This window comes from Equus asinus, chromosome 2, assembly GCF_041296235.1.
Source record: "Equus asinus isolate D_3611 breed Donkey chromosome 2, EquAss-T2T_v2, whole genome shotgun sequence".
Taxonomy (NCBI): domain Eukaryota; kingdom Metazoa; phylum Chordata; class Mammalia; order Perissodactyla; family Equidae; genus Equus; species Equus asinus.
Window position 1 is genome coordinate 91,110,185 of NC_091791.1, and position 20,903 is coordinate 91,131,087.

The window sequence follows — 20,903 nt, forward strand, 5'->3', positions numbered from 1 at the left end:
CTCCGGCCTCTTGAGATCTGGACCCCTTAGACCGCACTCCATTGTCATGACTTGGCTTCAGGAATCAAAGGAAGGGTCATGAGGTATTGAGAATACACTTGCCAATGTAACTCTTTGATGTGCCTCATTGAGTATGAATATCGATGGCCTTCCTTTAGGAGCCTTGTCTTACTCCACTGCTGAAACGTGGGATAAAGTCTACCTTTAAGCAGTGGCAGGTTCTGTAGCAGCCCCTCAGGCATTGTGCAAAGTCTACTGAAGAGGGACTGAGAGACCCAGTATACTCGCCAGCTGCGTGTCCTTGGAAAAGTGGCTATCCTTTTGGGCCTCATTTTCTTGGTCTATAAAATGAAGGGATTTTACAAGATTTCTAAAGTTCCCTCCAACTCCAATGGTTTGTGAGCTTATCAACAACTTTGATTCTGGTCTTACGAAGTTGGTTCTATAGAACATCTCGAAGTGGCTTCTCTTGGCTCAGCACGCTAAGAAAAGCAGGCTTCAGTCTAGGGTCAAGAGTAGACAGAATTTCTTCCCTTCTCTGCAGAGCTCCACGTCAAGAGGACACATCAGCCCACACTCACTCAAAGTTGGATACACACACACACACACACATATCAGAGCCATGTGCTCTGTTGCTCTTACACAGAAAGGAATCTGATCTCTTTGTGTCTTGCCTTCTTTTGCTTCCCTCTCTGCTTTTGGTCGAGAAGAGCAGGGCTGTGGCTGTTTCTCTCTCTAGGATTCCTCTTGGAGCCTCTGTGTCGGAGCATTTCTGACTCCTGCGTCTGACAGGCCGTATGATGTGTGTGCGTACCTGATCCCTCACCCGGCTAACGTGCCTTATATCATAATAACAATGGTCAAAATCTTCTGTAGATTGAAAATAATAATAAGCCCTACGAAAAGGGTTGTTCTGCAAGTACTCCAAACAATGCTCTGTATGTAATAAGCACTCGTAATAATCTTCTCTTATTTTCTTTCTTCTTCTTTTTAAAAATAACAGCTTATTAGGGGAGCAAGCAAGCAAATGCTAGACATATTATGTGTACGTGTGTGTGTGTGTATGACTTTGGTTAGAAAAGAAGAAGGTGCTCTGTGTCAGGATGCCTGCCCCTGTAACATGGGGGTCACAGACGGATGCTCGGGGAGTGGAGTCTACTCCAATTTCTGCTATTAATGAGACTCAGCTCTTCTCTATCTGTCTGCTCCTCTCTGCTTCAGCTTAATTCTCTTCTTACAGCCCAATGAACCTTCTCTATGTTTCCCTCAACTAGGGCAGTGGCATTGTTGGAGGAGGAGGGAGACCTGAGAAAGATTGAGGAGGTCAATTTGATCATGCCTGTTGCGATACGACAGATGGGAGAAAGGCTGAAGGGAGGGGGCAGGCTCGAGGGCTGGGCGGCTGGCGATGCCCACACCTGACATGAGGTGTGCAGGGGAGAAGCAGACTTGGGTGGGCGCAACGAGGTCCAATTGAGACCAGGTAATTTTTAGATGCTCTTGGATGTCCAGGTGGAGATGCCTAACAAATAATGACGGTAAGGGAGCTCAGGATGAGCCGAGGTCACATCCCCCATAGTATCGGAAATCAGGGCACATAGCACAGTTGGCTGTTAAAACTGATTTAGTGACTACGATGAAATTAACCTAAATAAAACAATGCAACAGGACAGTCTCTAAAGTCATCCATCATCTTCTCCGTCTAAATCTCATACGTCCTCACCCACGTTTACCAGAACCTGCTCTCGCTGGGGAGAAGACTCTCCCTGGCGGGGAAGCCAGAGTCTGGGCGTAGCTTCTGCTGGTGGGAGAGGCAGCAGTAGGTGACAGTCTTGTAGAGGGAAGCTCTGACCCTCTCCCACCCGGAGAACTGTCCCAGGTCTGGTCCCTGGCGTAGAGCCTGCGCATTCTACCCTGGCCTCCCCGTCTCCTGTTTTTTCACAGCAGCGTGGCAGTGTGGTTTTCGTCAAACACAGTTCTGAATTCTGGCTGAACCAGTGACCAACCATACTGGGCCTCAATTTCCCTGTTTATAAAATGGCACTACTCTATCTCTGTCAGTCTACTGTGAAAATAAATTGAGTGCATAATTACTATCCGTTAAATATTAGCTACTTCCCAGGCCATAACCGAGGACATTTACAGAGGTGATGGTCTAGTTCTTTGGAAAAGAGGTGAGCTATCAGATAGTCACCCTTGGTCTTTGTCCACCCTTTGGGAGGCGTTGGCTAGAACCAGGGCCGTGACCTCCAGGGATGGGCTGTGCACCCTCCTTCTCGCCCTCCTTGTGGTGGAATTATGCTGATCTTCCCCGGCAACGTGCCTCCCTTTCTGAGACAGCCTGGAGATGCATATTTATAAATTTCCAGTCATCACCCCAAGAGCTCAGATTTTCCTGTCCTTGGTGTCGCTTTAATTAATACACTCCCATGTGCTGGGTGACAAAATTAGGTTGCAGGGGTGGCAGGCGTTTATATCACGAAAGGAGAGAAAAAGGTGTTTTGCGCCGTTTTCCTTCTTGAGCTCCGTTATTAATCTTTGCAATCAATACTCCTTTATTTTTGGCTCCAGGAGGCGGTGGGGTGGAATCAGACTGTCAAGCAATTTAAGGCCACATCTGCATAAGTAATGTAGATGGTTTGTTCCTTTCATTCTAGGTGAGAACATGTGTCCCCGGCCAGATGTGGCAGGGCCAGGCTCTGTGATTCTCACGCCAACTTTATGATATGTTTGATTTAGGTAGAGTGCCTCGAACCTGCTGGGACTAAGTTGTTATTAAACGCCATCTGCAGTTTTCACTTTAATTAATATCATAAGAATTAGGATCTCATGCTTTAATTACCATGTTAACCCTTTACAATCATGGGAAGGAGGAGGACAAAGTGGCAGGGTGGTCCTCTAGAGGCCTCTGGATCTATGTGTTGAGCCCTCCACCCCGAGACCCAGAACTCTGAGCACAGGCTGTGGGCTGGTCACTGCCCGGGTGAGACCCTGGGGCTGCTGGGGTTTGCTTATGTGCGAGGGAAACTGGAGTATATAGGCCCCATGGAGAAGGAGTCCACTGAATTATCAGTCAAAGCCATTTCCCTGACTCTGTAGGGGAAATGACTTTGACAACAATCCTAATAATGGTAATTATTATAATAATTATAATGACATCAATTAGTATTATTTATTGAAGAATTACTGTTGTTTTACTATATTATACAATGTACTATATACTCTCTATATACATATGTATGTGTATTTTTATATGCATTTTACATATATATACATATATATATATATATGCACACACACTATATTATGCAGTAAGATTATTGCTAGGAGTTGCCTAAGTGCTTTACATAAATTTTATCATTTAATTTTTACCACATTGAGCTCTTATTGCAGTTAAGGAAACTGAGGCAGAGAACCAGTCCACACAACGGTAGGTAGCAGAGCCTGGATTCAAACATAAGCTTGTTTGGATGAAAGCCAATGCTTTTCATCGACAGGCACCACTTAATAAACTTCTCATGTTCAAAGTTGAAAGGAAAGTCTCCAAGCTGAGAGGGGGCCTATTGTGCCCTCCTGAGTTTCATTTCCTTTGGGGAAATGAAAGCTCAGACTCTAGTATCGGTGCCACCACCGCCTCCAGCGTACGGGCGGCTGTGGCTTCAAGCTGGACTCTCAGCAAGGAGACTGAGCTTATCGCTTGGGTTCCCTAAGAAAAGCTAAGGTTGGCTGCGACCTTGAAAATGCTTCATCAGCCTTTGTCGGATGAGAAAACATGAATACATTCAGATATTACAAGAGATAAAAAGCTGAAAATGTAGTTTGTAAAGTCTGACATATTAGTCTAACCTCAAAGTCATCTTCTAATTCCAAGGGAAGAACATTCTGGAGTCAGACAATGCGAGGCGGAAATCTTTGCTCACAGCCTTACTGGCTGAGGGACCACAGACAGTCACCTGTCCTGTCTGCCTCAGCTTCCTCATAGGAAAATGGAGATCTGCAAACATGGATTTAGCTCTCTTGGGTTTCATGAGGATTTGACAGGGTGCCTGACACATAGTAGGTGTTCTTTAGACAGCATAACTCCTCTTGCTGGAGGCCCTCACATGTGGGCTCTCAGACTAACTGTGCACGGAGGGTGGGATCTTTGACTCCCAGTTAGGAGCTCCCTGCTGGGCATCTCAACATCTCTGTGCTCCCACCCTGCCACATATCAAGATCAAGTGATTCTTCCATGTGACTAGGTTCTTCTCAAGGAGTGAACTCATGCTAGAGGGAAACTGTGCCTTCTACATTCCGGGAGGGCCTGCGTCTCTTGACAGGTTAATTGACCCATTTATTCAGTCATCCATCAGCAGTCATTGAGCAGTTCCTGTACTCAGGTAGGGCTGGGCATTGGTGGGGTAACAGTACTGCAGTAACATCACCGTGTAACCAACATAATGACCATACGGCAAGAGTGGCCCATAACCAGAGGTCATCCTATTCATTCATTCATTTATCCATTCATCCATTCCTACAACAAGGAGATCATTTATTCCTATTATGTGCCTGGCATTGTGTTAGGCCATGGAGATAAAAAAGTAAATGAGAAAAACATGATGTCAACCTTAACAAGTGGCAGATGGCAGTTCAAAGGAACAGACAGACCGGTGACTCATATGGTACAGTGACACAAGGGCCGTGTTAGGGGAAGTGTGGGGGATTGTGTGAGAACATGGGGGCTGGATTAGTGTCCTGGGGCTGCTATACCAAAGTACTACCAACTGGGTGGCTTAAACCACAGAAATTTGTTTTCTTCTGGTTCTGGAGACTGGAAGTCCAAGATCAAGGTGACGGTGGGGTTGGTTCCTTCTGAGGGCTAGAGGGAAAGTCTGTTGCATGTCCCTCTCCTAGCAAGAAGGGTCTGGTGGTTTACAGACAATCTTCAGCATTTCTTGGCTTGTAGATGCATTGCCCCAGTCTCTTCCTTCATTCTCACATGTTGTTCTCCATGTTGTGTGTGATACTCTATGTCCAAATTGACCCCTTTTATGAGGACATCAGTCATGTGGATCAGGGTCCACCCTAATGACCTCATTTAACTTGATTACCTCTATAAAGACCCTCTCTCCAAATAAGGCCACACTCTGAGGCACTAGGGGCTAAGACTCCACATATCTATTTTGGGGGGACACAGTTCAACCCATAAGAGGGGGAATGTCTTAGACTGAATTCCAGAGGTGGTGACATGTAACCCAAGACCTAGAGTACGAGGAGATGGCTATGTGATTAGGAAGGAGAAGTACTCCATGTGGCAGATGGGAAGGACCTGAGGTGACAGAAAGCACAGTGGGCTTGGGGAAGAGTCTGGCCAGAACATAAAATGCTGGAGTAGTGGCTGGAGGACTAGGTGGGCACAAGTCTTGCAAGACCCAGAGGGTCATGTTAGGAGGGGCTACGTTCTGAGAGGAGTGGGGAGCCATGAAGGGTTGTCCAGTAAAACATCATGGTCAGAACTCATCACGGACTTGCACCAAGAACGCTATCACGCCATGCAGCAGGGAGCCATGCCTCCCACGATGTGGGGTACAGCTCTGTTCTGGTCAGTTGAGTTTCTCTGTTAGGCCGAACATCAGAGAAACACTATACAGGGCTCAGTTCAGGCATGGTGGATGTGGCCTCTTCCTGGGAGGCGAGGTCTGTGGTTTACAAAGAGAAGGAAGCCTGTCCTGGTTGGCACGGGATGTATGGCGAGGGAGGAGCATTGGGAGAGTGCTGAGTAAGCATCGTGCAGGGCTGAAGAGAGTGGGCCTCCACTGGGACAGCCCTGCTCTTCCTGCTACTCATTGGCTGTGTCCTTTCATGGCCCAGGAAGCCTCTCACCCTCGCATCCTCCCTGGTGGTCTCTTCCTGTCAACTTCCCTCCCATCCCTTTGCCTTTGCTTTTTCCAGCCTGGCTGGTCAAACCCATGGAGAGTATTTTCAGAAATGCCTTTATGGAGAGTTGTAAGCATCCTTTGTTTGTCTACTGAGCCTCCAGAACAGAAGAAAAAGAGAGAAAACTGTGGACGAGGCAGCAGAGATATATGGCTTATATATCATTCATTCACTTAAACAATTTAAACGCATCATTTACCGAGTAAATCTTGTGATCTGGGCATACAATTCCAGGTATAGCCTGGTCCTGGTGCTCCAGGCTCTGAATTCAGGGAGAACAGGAGGCAACCTCTGTCCTGTCTGGCTGGATGCTCTGTGAACATGGCAGGAGGGGGACATTTTAGGGAACACAGAAATCTAAAGGGATGGCAGGCAGAGGGCACACTGGCTAAATAACACAGTCTTTTGAGGGGTCCCATGGAAGACTCATTGCTCTTGAAGATGGCAGGCAGCTTCCTCCTCAAATTCGCCACCCACTCTTCTTGCCAAAAGACCCTCTGGCCCCACCGAGGAAGGGGTTGGCTTTGCTTTTGATTTGTTTCTGGATGTTGCGCGTTGTCTTTCATCCCAAGGCACTGTGGGGACCATATTTTGCTGCTGAGTCAGGGAGGCCCACAGAGACCTGAGCGAACGCCTTGGAAGGTGATTAATTGTCTCTGCCCCATGCGTCGGGTGTGGTGTGGCTGCGGCGTGGTGTGACTTTGAGACGAGCTCCCTCAGCCCTTGCTTCTGGGGAGGTGGCTGCAAGCACCCCATGGGGGCCAAGCTCCTGGTGCCTGGACGAACTGGATTTTAATTGCTGGCAGCCTGTTCTTTGTGAGGCCCTCCCCACGGTAGCTCTGAGTCCCAACAGACACTGCAAAATGAGATTCCAGTTTTCAGAGAAAACACCATATTTCAGAGAAAATCGTCTACGCTATTGCTTTGTCGGAAGAGAGAATGCAAAATAAGATAAGGTTTTTAGTTCCAGCCCAGGCTGTGGAATCATGAAATAGCACAGCAGGAAGCCCTGAGAGACCATCTTGTCCAGGGGTTTCAATCACAAATGTTTACAGGGCCGGGCGGAGAATGTTAATGTGGGTCTCAGACCAAGGGGAGCGCTGGGGCTTGTGATGACCTGGAAACCACATGCCCGGGTTAAAAGCATCCACATTCGAAATGAATAAACACTACGCTGGCCAAACCAGCCGCTTCTGGACCTGTCGTGATGACTGGCAGTTTATAACCATAAGACAATATAATTCTCTCATTGTATAATTGGGATAACGAGGCGACCACATATTAGTGTTGCCCATGGGCCAGCACTCTTCTCAGTGCTTTGCCTGAATTCACTCAATCTGTGGATGTCCCTGTTGTATGGAGGAGGAAATGGATGCTCAGGGAGGTCGAGTGGCTTGTCCAAGGCCACAGAGCTAGCAAGTGGTCGAGTGATACTCACAAACACAGTCTGACTCCAGCACTGAAGTTCTGGACCCCTGCCGGGCACTGCCACCGCAGACGGGTGCCCCTCAGATCAGGGATGTGCCATGTCCCCTGGACAGGGCCCAGAACCCAGGCCCTGGACTCCCAGCATGATCACACCCAACTGGACCATGTTGCTTCTCTGACGGGGAAGTCCTGCTTCTCCAGAGCTAGCGGGTCAAGGCACAGAGTCAGGCTTTGCAGCCAGAACAGGCTAGTTTACATGCTCAGCTCTAGTGCTGGCCGGCTGTAGGGTCCTGGGTCAGTTGGTGTGAATCTCTAGTTCTTAGGGAAGTTAGTTCATCCCTCAGGGTCCTGAGAACAAGCTCTGTGATAACTTCTTCCCAGGGCTATTAGAAGATCCAATAAAAGAGGGACTAGCACAAGGCCCGGATATGATTCGATGCCCCCTAAATGCTGATGTCTTTCTCTTTGGCCGATGGGCTGCGGAAGCCATGGTGTACTTTTCCAACCGCTTCTCCGTGGTGGTTTATCTAGTCTTCCGCAGCTGGCTGTTTTGCTCCCATTGGACAGTCTTCTGTTGGCCACTGGCAGAGTAGTCCGGAGTGTCCTGCCCAAACCCTCAGAAGTTAATGGGATGAATAATTATCTTAGAGAACAAAAAGCAGGACCGTGCTCAGTTCTGCCAGCATCCAGGTGCTGCAGCTGTCGGCAGTGTTCCTCTGATCAAGGGACAGGTGCCTGCCTGGGGAATTGAGCAGACAGTCTCTGTCGCCAGCCAGAGAGAGTACCAGATCGAGGCTGTTTGGCTCGTAGGGCTCCTGGGTGGTGTGGCTGGCACCTGGCATTGCTAATGGTGTTAGAAGAGTCATTTGTCCAAGAGAAAACCAGCTATAGCTGAATGGTCCACAGCATGGGCATCATCCTTTGTTTGTTTGGGATTATCTCTCAGGCATCTCGGAGATGCAGGGCTGGAAAAGCTCAGCATCAGACAGACCAGCAAGCTCAACCTGACCCTGACATGGACCAGCCCTAAAAACCCCATAATTTCCTCATCTGTAAGGTGGGGCAAATAACTTATCACAAAGGGTGGTTCTGAAGATGAAATGAGCCAACCTGCAAACAGCACTTGACGTGAAGTGCCCCTCCAACCCCTGAACTCAAACAAGACGCATCAATAAGAGAACATACCTTTCTCCTCCCAACTGCCTTCCCTAACCTTTCCATCAGAGTCCATATCCTTGCTAAAGGGATCTTTCTGTAAACTGATTCAGAACAACTAGCATCTTGTAGCTTCACACGTAATTACAGCTGGTTGTGTGTTCTTTAATGACAGGCTCACATGTGCAGGTATTTTCTCTCCAGGCTTCCCACGTGGGAAGGGCCCAAGTCTCCGTTGTCTTGCACTGTGAGTGCTGACTGCCCGGGCCCATCACCAAGCTCGAGTGGGCAGATGTCTCGTGTGCTGAGATCCCTGCACTGGCTGCTTTGGCTGGTTTCTCTGTCACACAAATGTGCCTCCCATCAGGTCACCATTCCACCACTGAGGAACCCATAGCTGCTCCTTTATTTTAAAGTTTGTCATAGCAAATGCCATCCCTTAGTCTTAGTGTCCCAGCTCTCCAGCAACGCCTCCCTCCCTCTCTGATCTTGTCTTCCTGCCCTGGGGTCCTTCCATGCACACTTATACATGCACACACCCAAGCTCTAACACATATGCACACACATGTACAGGACACAGGGTCACTGTCGCTCCTCAGTCCTCCTTCTCAAACACGCCTGGCAGCTTTCTGCAGTAAGCTCCCCACTGCCCAGTGTATAGGACGTGTGCACCTGCTCGGATCTTGTAATTATCCAGGGAACATCAATAGTTCATTTTCTCATCATTTTTGCAGTTCCATCCCATTATACTATCCCCTAAGTATTTTATAAGCAATTATTTCCTCGATCGTATTCTTGTTCACCATTTCTGTTTCCTTGTAGTAAACCGTTAGTGGCTCCCAGAAAGTTTTGCTCTCTCGAAACACCCATGGTTTGAAAATACTGTCACCTTTGCCCAGAACATCTTTTATTCCTCTCTTTTATGTGTCAACTTCCGCATTCTCCTAAGCCTCACCTTTCCTGCTATCACTCTCTCCTCGCCCCACCCTCCATCTCTCCTCTGCCGAGCTGGGATAGGTTCGACATCATGTTCCTATGACTCTGAGCTTTCTGCTAGCAATGCATTTTGCACGATATTTTTGATTGTCTGTTTTCTTGTTAATCCTCCCCACCTAGCAGTGGGCTGCTTATCGTCACTCTAGAATGGCAATCACAGGCTTGGGTTTTTGGGTCGTGCAGTCCTGAGTGGGAAGGCAGCTCTTCTACTTGATGCTGCTGTAACCGTCCCCAAGTTACTTAATCTCCTTGAGCCTTGATTTCTTCATCTGTGAAATGGAGGGCTAATGATATCTTGATGTAAGAGTCTGGCCAAGGTTAAAGGAAGCGATACAAATGAAGCATTAGCACAGTGTCTGGAACTTAGCGTTATTACAGCTTTCTTCCTGCATTTCAAATGCCTGCCTGCCGGGGAAGCTGACATAATAGAGGAGCTCAGTCAGACATCTGGAAAGGAGGAGAAGAGGGAGGGAAGGACAGTGAAAACAAAAGCCAGCAGGGAGAGGAGAGACTCGGGCTGTTTCTCTGAAGCAGAGGGGCACGCAGGCTGTGCCAGGAGGCAGCGAAGGCACCTTCACAACCTCCCGAAGGGCTGCTGCTCGGATTTACATTTCGCTCACATTTATGACAGACTCATAATGGATTAAGAGCCTTAGCACTGATATATTAAAGGTTAATGGTGCATCCTGCTTTTGTATTGATTTGTGGCAGCAAATATTTGCCGCTGCTGAGCTGGGAGGCAGCCATGCTTTTGGAATGGAGGTATTACAGGCTGGTGGGGCTATTTGCGCAGGGCTCCCGCCGCGTGGGAGGGGCACAGAGGTGGGGGAGCAGGCAGTGGTTGCTCAGGGGTTCAGACCCAGGGAGATTCTCTCCACCAGTGCCGACTTCCATTAGATCAATAAGGAGCTGGATCTTGAAGCTTGAAGACCCTGAGGAAGGAGGCTGGGGAGAACTCAGGCTGATCCTTGGGCCCCTTGGTGATTTGTTCCTGGGCTGGCTCTGACCACATGGCTCTGTTCCCTGCCTCTTGGCTCAGGGCTGCAGCTCTTCTATTCAGCCTCCCCAAGCCATCACGATGCCTGCTTCTCTGCAGATGACCAACCCACACTTGTCCTGAAAGGAAGCTGGTCAGCCCCAGATGAAGACTTTTCCAATGGAAAATCCAACTAGATGTTTGGAAGGCAAGAAAAAGGCTAATTCATTAATATATTACATATTAATATAATATATATATTATTTATTATATATTAATATAATAAATAATATATATATTATTCATGTATACACACCATGTTTATTAGAGCATCTACTGTGTGCCAGGCACTGTTGTAGGCAGAGGGACAAATTATCCCAACTAGGCTGGAACTTTCTTGTTTTTAGCACTGAAATTCCTATGTCCCAGGAAATCTCTCTGTCCTGTGCAGATAGGATAATTGGTCATGAAGTTGTAGGCATTGGTGATGTAGCCAGAAACCAAACAACCCAGTCTCATTCTAGGGGGAGAACTGACATTAAACAGCCTGTGATATATTTCTTTGTTTCTATTGTATAATTTAAGGAGGGTGGTATTTTATATAGGGTCATCAGCAAAAGCCTCATGGAGATGGTGACTTTTGATCAGAGACCTAAGACACTGAGGGAGTGAGGTAATTAAAGATGTGAGGGAAGAGGATGACAGGCTGAGGGAAGAACAGCGACAGAAACCCCAAGGTGGGAAGGCAGGGAAGCCAGTGTATGAAAGCAGAAGTATTGGGTCCAGATTGTGTGGGACCTTTCCGGCCATATGAGGATTTTGGATATTCCTCTGCAAGATGAGAAGCAATTAGAGAGTTTTCAGAAGTGAGGTGACATGATCTGCCAAAGGACAACTCTACTTGTCCTCTGAGGAATAGATTATAGAGTTAAAGGTAGAAGCAAGGAGCCCATTAAGGAGATGATCTCAATATCCAGGTAAGAGGCAGAGATGTTCACGGTGATGGTGATGAGAAGTGGTCTGATGCTGGATCTATCTTCATGGTAGCAGAGGTCAAATAGGCTGAGATTGTATGTGAGATATGCAAGAAAGAGAGGAATCCGCAGTGATTCTAAGGCTTTTGGCCACAGCATCTCAAAGAATAGAGCAGCATTTGACTGAGGTGGAAGAACCAGAGGAAGAGAAGATTTGGTGGTGGGTTTTGGGGTTTGCAATTCAAGAGCTTGGGTTTGAACATGTTCAGTCTGGGGACCTATTAGCCATCCAAATGGACATGTCAGATAAGCAGTTGCCTGGAGTCAATGGGGTGGGTCAGGACTGGGGTGGTCCATTGGAGTCATCAATGTATAGATGTGTCTACAGCCAATTGACTTGACGAGATCATGGTGAAAGGAATGTCACCAGAGAAGAGAAGGAATCTGTGGAATGAACCTGGGACACCCTAAGATTCAGAGTCTGGGAAAAGAACTAGGAAAGGAGTTGGATAAGGAGGAGTCTGCAATGTGGGAGAACTAAGAAAGAATGGTATCCTGGAAGCCAGGTGAGGGAAGGTCTTGAAGAAGGACAGAGTGATCAAGTTCATCCAGTTCTGCTGGTGGGGGTAAAGTGAGGACTGGGAATTGGCCACCGTATTGAGGAGATCATTAATGACCCTGACAGAAGTGCTTCAGATCAGTGATGGGACGGAAACTTAATCAAGGTAGGTTCATGAGAAATAGGAAGAGAGTAACGGAGAAGGTGACCACAGATAACTCTTTAGAATAACTAGAGAGCAGTTGGAGGAGGATGCTGTCTCAAAGAAGGGTGTTTTTCTAAACATAGAACATATATGTGTTTTCATGCTGATGGAACTGATCCGTGGAGAGAAGCAATTTCATGATGTAGGAGGGAGAGGTGACAACTGGAAGAGCAACATACTTGAGAAGGCAAGAAAGTCTGGGATCCAAGAGACAAACAGGCAGACATATGTAGGAGCAAGAGCAGAACCTCCATTTTAAAAGGAGGGCAGGCATGTATTTGGTGGTTTTAGAAAAGAAAGTTCTTTGTAGAGAAGGAAAGTTCTCTACTGATTGCTTCTCCTCCCTTAAGAAAGAGGAAGCAAGGTCGTGGTGTGAAAGTCATCTAAGAGAGTGGGAGAATCCAACGGGGGAATTTAGAAGATTGCATTAGGGTCTGCTTTAGGTTAGTGGTCATGATTCTAAAGTTAGAACCATCATCATGCTATTTCCAACGTGGATTTTCTCGAGCAATGATTGGCTATGAACACAGAGTTGTTTTAAACCAGAGATGATTCTTCCAGAAAACATGAACTCATTGTCTGTCAGACCATATGTGGGGTGATAGGGATCAAGAGATGGACACAGAATCTATCCCCTAGGAAACTCACTGCTGAGGTGGGGACATAGGTACGTCAAAAGCCACACGAAGTCCAAGGGGCTGAACATTAGGATAGACTAAGCCAGGAACACATAGAGGGGGCACGGGTCCAGGGGGGATCCACTCTTCCTACTGGAGATGACAGGCAAGCTGATTTCTGGAGGGCAGGCAGGTTTTAGGCATGTGAAGAAGGCGGGAATTGCACTGTGGACGGACAATGAGCCTGATTGAAGACTCGGAGGCCCGAGAGAGCAGGACATCTGCCAGGCTGGCTCCTGAGAACAGGGTGGCCTGAGAACAGGCTGAAGGAGGCTTTACAAGCTGACCGCCATTTGCCGATGGCATTAGAGGTGCCCAGATTTGACCCAGTGAGGGATGTGGACAGTCAACCCCTGCCACATGCCAGGGCCTCGGTTTGGTACCTGGCCCAGCATTTTCTGACCTGACTGAGATGACGCTCACAGCTCCATCCCTTGGCACCTATCACAGCCCTGCTCACTCCCAGGGTCTAGGCTGAGTTTGGCAAGTCAGAAACACATGATCACACATGCCCTCCTTTCAGAAACTTGTGTCTGGCTAACCTGGTTTGCTTTGGCAACCAAGGCACCAGGCTTGGGCCGAATCCAGGCAGAAGATGCACAAGTGAGGGAGGCCTGACTGACCCTGGATGTCCAGGATGGCTTGGGATCCTCTGGGTTAGTCTGGGCATGTTTGTCTTACTCTGCGGACAGAAGATACAGTATCACAGCCCCCTCGGAGCCCGCTCCTTACAGCCAGCACGGCAGGCCTTGGATGGGCAGGAGAGGGGCCTCTCTCCTCCAAGTGCATCTTGACTGTGCTGAGCAGTTGGCAGAGGGAGTGGCCGTGGAGGAGGCAGGATAGCACGGAGCTGAGTTCCCAAGGCCCAGAACCGACAGTGGGGCAGCAGAAGGATTTTTAAAGTCATTCAGATCATGTTTGTGTTTACAATGTAATAAAAAATGCAAATTTTACAGAAATACGTTTGTAAAAAGTGGAAGTCTCACAGCTGTTCAGTGCTTGTTCCTCCCATTTTTGTTCATATTTTTATTTATGTTTATTAATGGTTACTGTCTACAAGAATGCAAATCTACTATACACAAATGCATTGAGCTTTTTTTTCATAGCAGTTTACTTTGGGCGCCTTTTAATTTCAATAGTTATCAAAGAAGTGGGATTTGGAGGGAAAATACTGTGGAGGGAAGGTTGGGGAGGGAGGTGAGGGCATCTTCATTGGGTACTCAGTACACACCAGGTCCTCTGTGGCTAGCATCCGGGCACACGTTTGAAGAAGGGTTTTGTGGGCCCCTCTGTCCTACAAGGATGCATTTTCCTGCCATGGGCCACGTGGCCCTCATCCTGGTGGGTCACTAAATGTCCTCATAAGGTGTTGACCTGACAGCTCTCCCGGGCTGGGATTCGGCTCTTTAGGCACCCTCATGACGGACTTGAGATACAAAGGAGGCCGGTGTGGTCACCAGCACCGCCTTCCCCAGGCCTCCAGGAAGGTCCCTGGTAAATGTGGAGGAGGCTGCTCCGGGGGAGGAGAGCTGATAAGCTCCGAGCCTGTTGGCTCTGCTCCTCAGAAGGTTCCTCAGCAATCTCTCCTCTCACCTCCCTCAGTCCAGCCTTGGGAAAGAAAGACATTAGAGAAACACATGCCCGCAGTGTCAACTCCAATGGCTAATACACTCCCTGCCTGCTTTATAAAATCACTCCTTCCGTTATTTTCCATAACCCTTACTCTTCTTTATTAATCTTCATAGCACTTTTCATCACTGGATACATGACATCAGGGGTCGGCTGACTACACCCCCACAGGCCACTTCTGGCCTGCGTCTTGTGTTCCTGCAGCCTGCAAGCTAAGACTATTTTTCTTTTTGGAAACATTTTTTAAGTTTTTATTTTATTTTTTTTAGACTACAAAGCCGAGGCATATGTGACAGAGTGGTGTGTGACCCTCATTGCCCACATATGTACTGTCAGTCCCTTTCTGGGAAGTTGGCATTCTATAATTATTTGAGTTTTTGTTGTCGTTGTTCATTTTTGTTTCTCTCTCCCTGCCTCCACCATTTAAGAGCAGGAACTTTGTGCTGTTCCTACTGTATCCTTAGACCCAAAACAGTGCTTGACACAAGCAGATGCTCAGGAAATAGGTTTTCTTGAATGAATGAATGAATGAAAACACATGGGAAGCCTTTCAGAGCCCAAGATTGAGAAGCATCTTGCGGTGTCTCAGCCTTCACCTGAAGTCCTGTCTACCTTGAAGAACCCAGGTCTGGGGAGGAGAGAATGGGAAATGTGACGAAGCCCCCGTAGGCGATCACTGCATGGGAGAAGGATCAGAGAGAATGGAAGCCCAGGGGAAGCCCTAGGCAAGAAACCCAGGAGAGGCAGGGAAATGCACCGCAAGGTGACAGCACTGGGGTCTGAAGGTCCTCGAAGCCGACTCTGGAAATCTAGCCAGGCTATCCCAACTGATTTGTGCTCAGCATCTCTTGTAGAGTCAGACATGACAGATAGAAAAGTGAGTCTGCTGGAGTGATAGCAAAGACATCTGTGGGCTGTAGTTAAGACAGCTCCAAGTTAACAAGGATGAGCATCCCCACCCTCCTGTGCCTTTTGGGCAACTCCACTTCTTTCTTTTCTTCTTCACGAAGAATAATAGGGCTTTGGGATTTAGATTTATCACGATCATGATTTTGGCAATGCCACAGTTGTTGAAATCTGTTTTACATATACTGTATATTGATTCTGCTCTTATTGCAGGGGTATTTATCTCCATTGCCAACGTAAATATTTCTGTAACATGCAAAGATGTATTTATAAGTTCTGTATTATTGATTTTTCTCATGCTGCAAACACATTTATCTCTTTGTTAATGAAAATGTATCTAGGAACTAGTAAGATTGATTTATGGAGAAAGGTATGAGAAGGGAGGGAGGTGCTGCAGAGCTGGGTAGACTGTCCTTGGCCACGGCTGAAGGAGACATTGTGGGACCTCCAAGAAAGTGCATGTTTAATTGGAGGAAACTGCTCTCAGAGGCAAGGGATGCTTACAAAGTTCTTTTGCAAGACAGCTTGTTGTGCATGATGGAGTCAGCTATGCTTTCAGCTAGGGGAGACCCCCAAAATCAGCAATCCAGGCCAGGAGATACAGAGAAACAGCCCCCATTGGTCCCAAACCCACTTTCAGGAGGGTACAATTGAGTGAAAGACATTGGCTCAAAAGTGAGCTTAGAGGAGAGGCTAAGCTTTGCCATGGAGGATTCCAACAGTAAACACTGAGAAAAGGTGACGTAAGGAGATGGGCAGCAGACCACAATTATGACGGTGAGCCACAAAGTGTGCATGCTCACACTGTGACACTTACTGAATCCAGACCCAGGTGGGCAGCCTGGAGACAATGTTTTGAAGGACATCCTTCCCTGGCAGTTTTCCTTGCCCAGGTGCTCACTACTTCCCCAGGGAGGCCTCTGCTGGGCAGTAACCATCATGGTCCACAAAAACAAGGGTCCAGATTGCCTGCCAGTTGAGTTTTGGTGTCTCCATGTGTCTCCTGGGTTCAGACTTCCTCAAGTTGTCACTTTAGGGATCCTAGGTGCCTAAAATGTACACTGTTCACAAGGCGGTAGGTTGGTTGCCGAGGGGGGAGGCGTTTGCATGTACCTTGGCAACGAGATGGAAACAAGAAGATTGACGATGGGCTCCTTACTGAGGAGATAGATGGGCCGATGCGGACAAAGTCTCTGATCATGTGAGCCTGGAAGCTGAGATGTGCTGCCTGCCCGTGCTTGCTTCCATCCAGGTGTAACTTCCCTGGCCCTGTCACCCATAACTCCTTCACATAGTCCCTCTGCTTCAACCATTTGAACTACTAATTGACAGCCTAACAGAAGACCATTTATTAAAACTTGGCTGTGTGGTCAAGTCAATATCTGTGGTCCTTAATCTTCACCAATCCTGTGAGAAAGGTACAAGTTAAGAAAACTAAGGCGCCAGGTATTAAATGACTTGCCTCAGTCACTGGTTCTGGAATTTGCAAGCACATCAGAATTGCCTGGGTGGCTGTGAAAACACAGATGGCTGAGGGCCACCCCCAAGGTTTCTGATCCAGCAGATCTGGGGTGGGGCCCAAAAATTTGCATTTCTCATAAGCTTGCAGGTGCTTCTGATGCTGCAGCTCTGTGGACCGCAGTTTTAGAACTACTGGTCTACCTTGGACAGCCTGAGGTGTTCCGAGGCGGGATTCATGCTCAATCTCTCTGATTCCAAAATCTATGTCTCTTTAGCTGGTATGAATTGCCCCGTGGTATGTGTCCCCAGTGAACCATGGCTTTTCACACTTCAGTGCCTTCTCAGGTAATTTTTTCTACTAGAACACGCTACACCTTGGTCTCCATCTGGCTCCTTCTACCCATCCTTCATGACTCATCTTGACGTTTCTTCTAGGAAGCCTTTCTTTTTCTCTGTGCCCATGGCCTAGTGCTTCCAGCATCTCCCATGCAGAACTCTATTTGGTCCCTCTCATGTTGTTTGGTTACTCCTGGTTTACTTCCCTCACCATTCACCCAGCTCTCACTATGAACTCCTTAAGGATGGTCACCATTCATTCCTTGCTCAGTGTACCCCTGTGCCTTACCTAGTAGAAATTCAGTAATCAGTGGTGGAACAACTAGTTGAATGAGTTCAGCCAGTTGCATCATGCATGATTTAGGTTTATAGAGACCCCACCTGTGACGGGCAGCTCTCCTTCATCTCTCTGTGGTAGAGGTGCCTGGACACTTTCTAGCAGTTGTTGCTGAAGAAATTAATTTGAGAAACATGCTAAATTAATTGTGCTGCTAGTGTAGCCTTCTCCAGGCTAAGAATCCCTCGCTTGTTTGGATGGCTGTCCCATCTGATGTGAACATCTGTCTCCTGCTGACTGCCAGTGTTGGCTTGGATCCTGGATGGCTGGCTGCCCCTGCTCTCCTTTATTCGTCCCCATGTGTCCCTTTCAAAATTGTGCGCTCTGACAAGCCCCAGGGAGATGATGGCTTTGGTGTATGAATCATTGGACCTTCCTGCTCAAACCTCCACATAGGCTTTTATAAGTTTATTCACTCTGAAGTAAGACGGTAGTACCTACTGTGGATGTGTTAGTGAGCTTGGAAACTTCCCTTGAAAGAGGGAGTGTGCATCTAAGATGGGAGAGATTTCTGTTCACAGGCTCATGGCCATAAGAGGTGATGGATGGGGGTCCGGGGGCTGAGCTATGAGGCTGGCACAGCAAAGATGGAGGTGGTGTTTCGGGGTGGGAACAATGCACTCTGCTGGGACAGAAATGGATGTGAAGCCATAAACCTTTGGGCTGTCTGCTTGTCATCTAGAGATGCTCCCTGAGCCTCTGGCTAGGGGCACAGTTGTGAATAAATACCAAGAGGAGAGAGGAAATCTCCATTTCAAATGTGGGGATGAAACAGTAGTACTGAGCTCCTTGGCAGTCACACATTCATTCCGTACTCATGGAAACTGCAGTAATTTAGAGCAGTTCAGTATTTAGACTCAACTGTGTAATTCATCCTGATGTTTCCCATTCATCAAAGCCTTGTGTTTGTTTGTATTACCATGAGAAAAATAAAAAAAAATGCGGGACAAGAAGGATCCCCCTCCTTTCTCTCCAGGCAAAACAGAGTTACAACCCGTGGGGCCTTTCAAGCAAAGGAACATCTTGCTTCAATTAGATATAAATAATGAACAATAATTAGAAAGATTTCTTCGTTGAATTTGTTATTTTATGTTTCCTTTCATCTGTAATGTATGGAAACGAGCACCGAGCTGTTTCTGGGCCATGTAGCTGGGCCTGAAGAACTCCATGGGGTGTGTTCAAAGTCGGAGGAAGCATCTACTGCTGCCTCCTCTATGGGCATGCTCTGCAGGCTGGTGTCAGCTCCCGGTTCAGTGCTGCAGATGCGAAGACAGGACTGCTTTGGCTCCAGTCCTCTAAATTCTTATAGTCTACCGGAGGACCTGGACATATAGAAAAGCACAGAATCATTGTTGCTAGTGACTGGGCCCTGAGTTTGCATCAGGCACTGATCTAAGAGCTGAACACACATCACCTCATTTAATCTTCACTGTAGCCCTTTCTACAGGTTCTGCTTCTAGCCCTATTTATAAAAGATTTGGAAACCGAGGTACAGAGAGGTTAGCTAACTTGCCCAGGCCTGCAGTGTTAGGGATGGTGAAGCTGGGAGGCAAGGCAGATTGTTGGAATCCATGGTGTCTGTTTGCCCTCACTCTGGTACACTGCTCTCCAAGATTGCAGTGAGATCGTGCTGCCACAGAAGCCACGCAAGGTGTAGAGAAGGCACAGCGAGGCAAGGGATAGTGATAGGAGAGGCAGCAGCTGGACCTTCAAGGGGTTTGCAGAAGTGTATCAGGTGGATGAGTGAGATAAAGAGATTCAGTGCAGAGGGAGCACCATGATCTGGTGCCATAGATGGGGACTGTGTGGGATTTCTCATTTCAACATTGACTTCAGGGCTGTTTCGAGGCAGGGGCAACAGCCAGAGATGAGACCAGACGATGGAGAGTTGTGTAGATCAGGTTGGATCTCCTTGGGGGAACAGTAACTCAGTGAGAGGTGAGCATGATGGTCCCAGTTGATAAAAAGGGGAGACAGATTTCCAGAAGAAGAATAAATAAAAAGCAATCAGATTGGAGCCTGGAGAGAGAGGCTGGCTCACGACTGAGCTTTTCGTTTTTTGCAGTTTTATTGTGTGTGTGACATTCCATCAACACATTGAGCCAGGTAGTGCCCATCCCAGGGCAAGTAAGAGCTTTGTGCCAATTAGTCCTCCCTGGCCTGACTAGGCCCCATAACCCAAGGAATGTTCTCCTCCTTCTCTGCCAGGTCAGATGTCTGCTGTTGGGTCCTGCTGGGCCTTCCTGATGCGTTCTCTGCCTCAAGCGTCTACCTGGCCTAAGCTACCTGTTTGTCCTCTACGTACAACAAACCCAAGGCCCTCAGAAAGGCTTTGTTTTATCTTTACCATCTTTTAAATAATTATCAACACTTAAAAGTCAAGAGATTTCTTACAAAAATCCAGCTTGCTTTCTTTATTGAAAAACAAATGCGAGGAGGTGCTCAAAAGGCAACAATTGGGTGGAGGTGCTCAAAAGGCAACAATTGGTGGAATTCTAGAACAGCTGCAAGCTTTGGAGGGGACGTGCCTCTTAACTGGCTCAATGTCTGAGTGTATGTCTGGCCTACACCGCCTCTGAGTGTCAGAGGCCAGTTGTTACCATCAACATTGCCAACCTGTTTCTCTTTGCTGCACTGTAGGCCTTAGAGTTGGAGACCCCCAGTATCCAGCCTCTCATGTTGCCCTTACTCTTTTCTATTGTGACTGTCTGTCTCTATGTTTCTGCTGCTGGACCATAAGCTCTCTGAAGACAGGAGTCATGCCTTATTCATCCTTTTGTCCCTAGACCTCAGCACAGGACCTGGTTTTAGGGGTTCAGTAACCTTGTGGAGTTAACCTACACTAAGCAAGCATGACCGTGATAGAATGAGGCCCTGGCGAGTCATGCTCTGGGCTGAGGGACTCATGCTGCTGGGGTTGGGAGTGAAGAATGTGCATAGGGGGCCACAGCTGCGCTTTGACCTCAGAAGGGCCTTGCAGCTCATTTGTATCCCTGCTGTGTGCAGCACGTACCCAAGTTTCGTTGCATTTTTGCCTTTCAGGACATTCCAGGATCTCTCCAAACAAGTGGAGATATCTTATGGCACCGTCCGAGATTCCGCTGTGTATGAGTACTTCAGAGCCAAGGGCACCAACCCCCTGGAGCAAGACAGCACATTTGCCGAGCTCTGGCGGACCATCAGCAAGAATGGAGGGGCTGACAACTGCGTGTCCAGTCCTTCGGAAGGCATCAGGAAGGTAGGTGGGAGCTGGCCACCTGGACATGTGTGCACTGTGACAGGGGCCTTGGGTGTGGTCATTCCGAGGTAGGAGTCACCTTCCAGAAGCATCTCCTTTGGATAGCCCAT

General features: G+C 47.8%; 1 protein-coding gene across 2 annotated transcripts in view; it reads left to right on the plus strand.

Annotated features, from left to right (window-relative positions):
• Nucleotides 1-20,903, plus strand: part of GRID1 (glutamate ionotropic receptor delta type subunit 1) — a 677,925-nt gene that overhangs the window by 614,319 nt on the left and 42,703 nt on the right. For both annotated transcript variants that reach the window (XM_044759934.2, XM_044759928.2), the window contains exon 13: nucleotides 20,598-20,793. In XM_044759934.2, coding sequence (XP_044615869.1) covers nucleotides 20,598-20,793 — 196 coding nt within the window. The remainder of the gene's footprint in view (nucleotides 1-20,597; nucleotides 20,794-20,903) is intronic.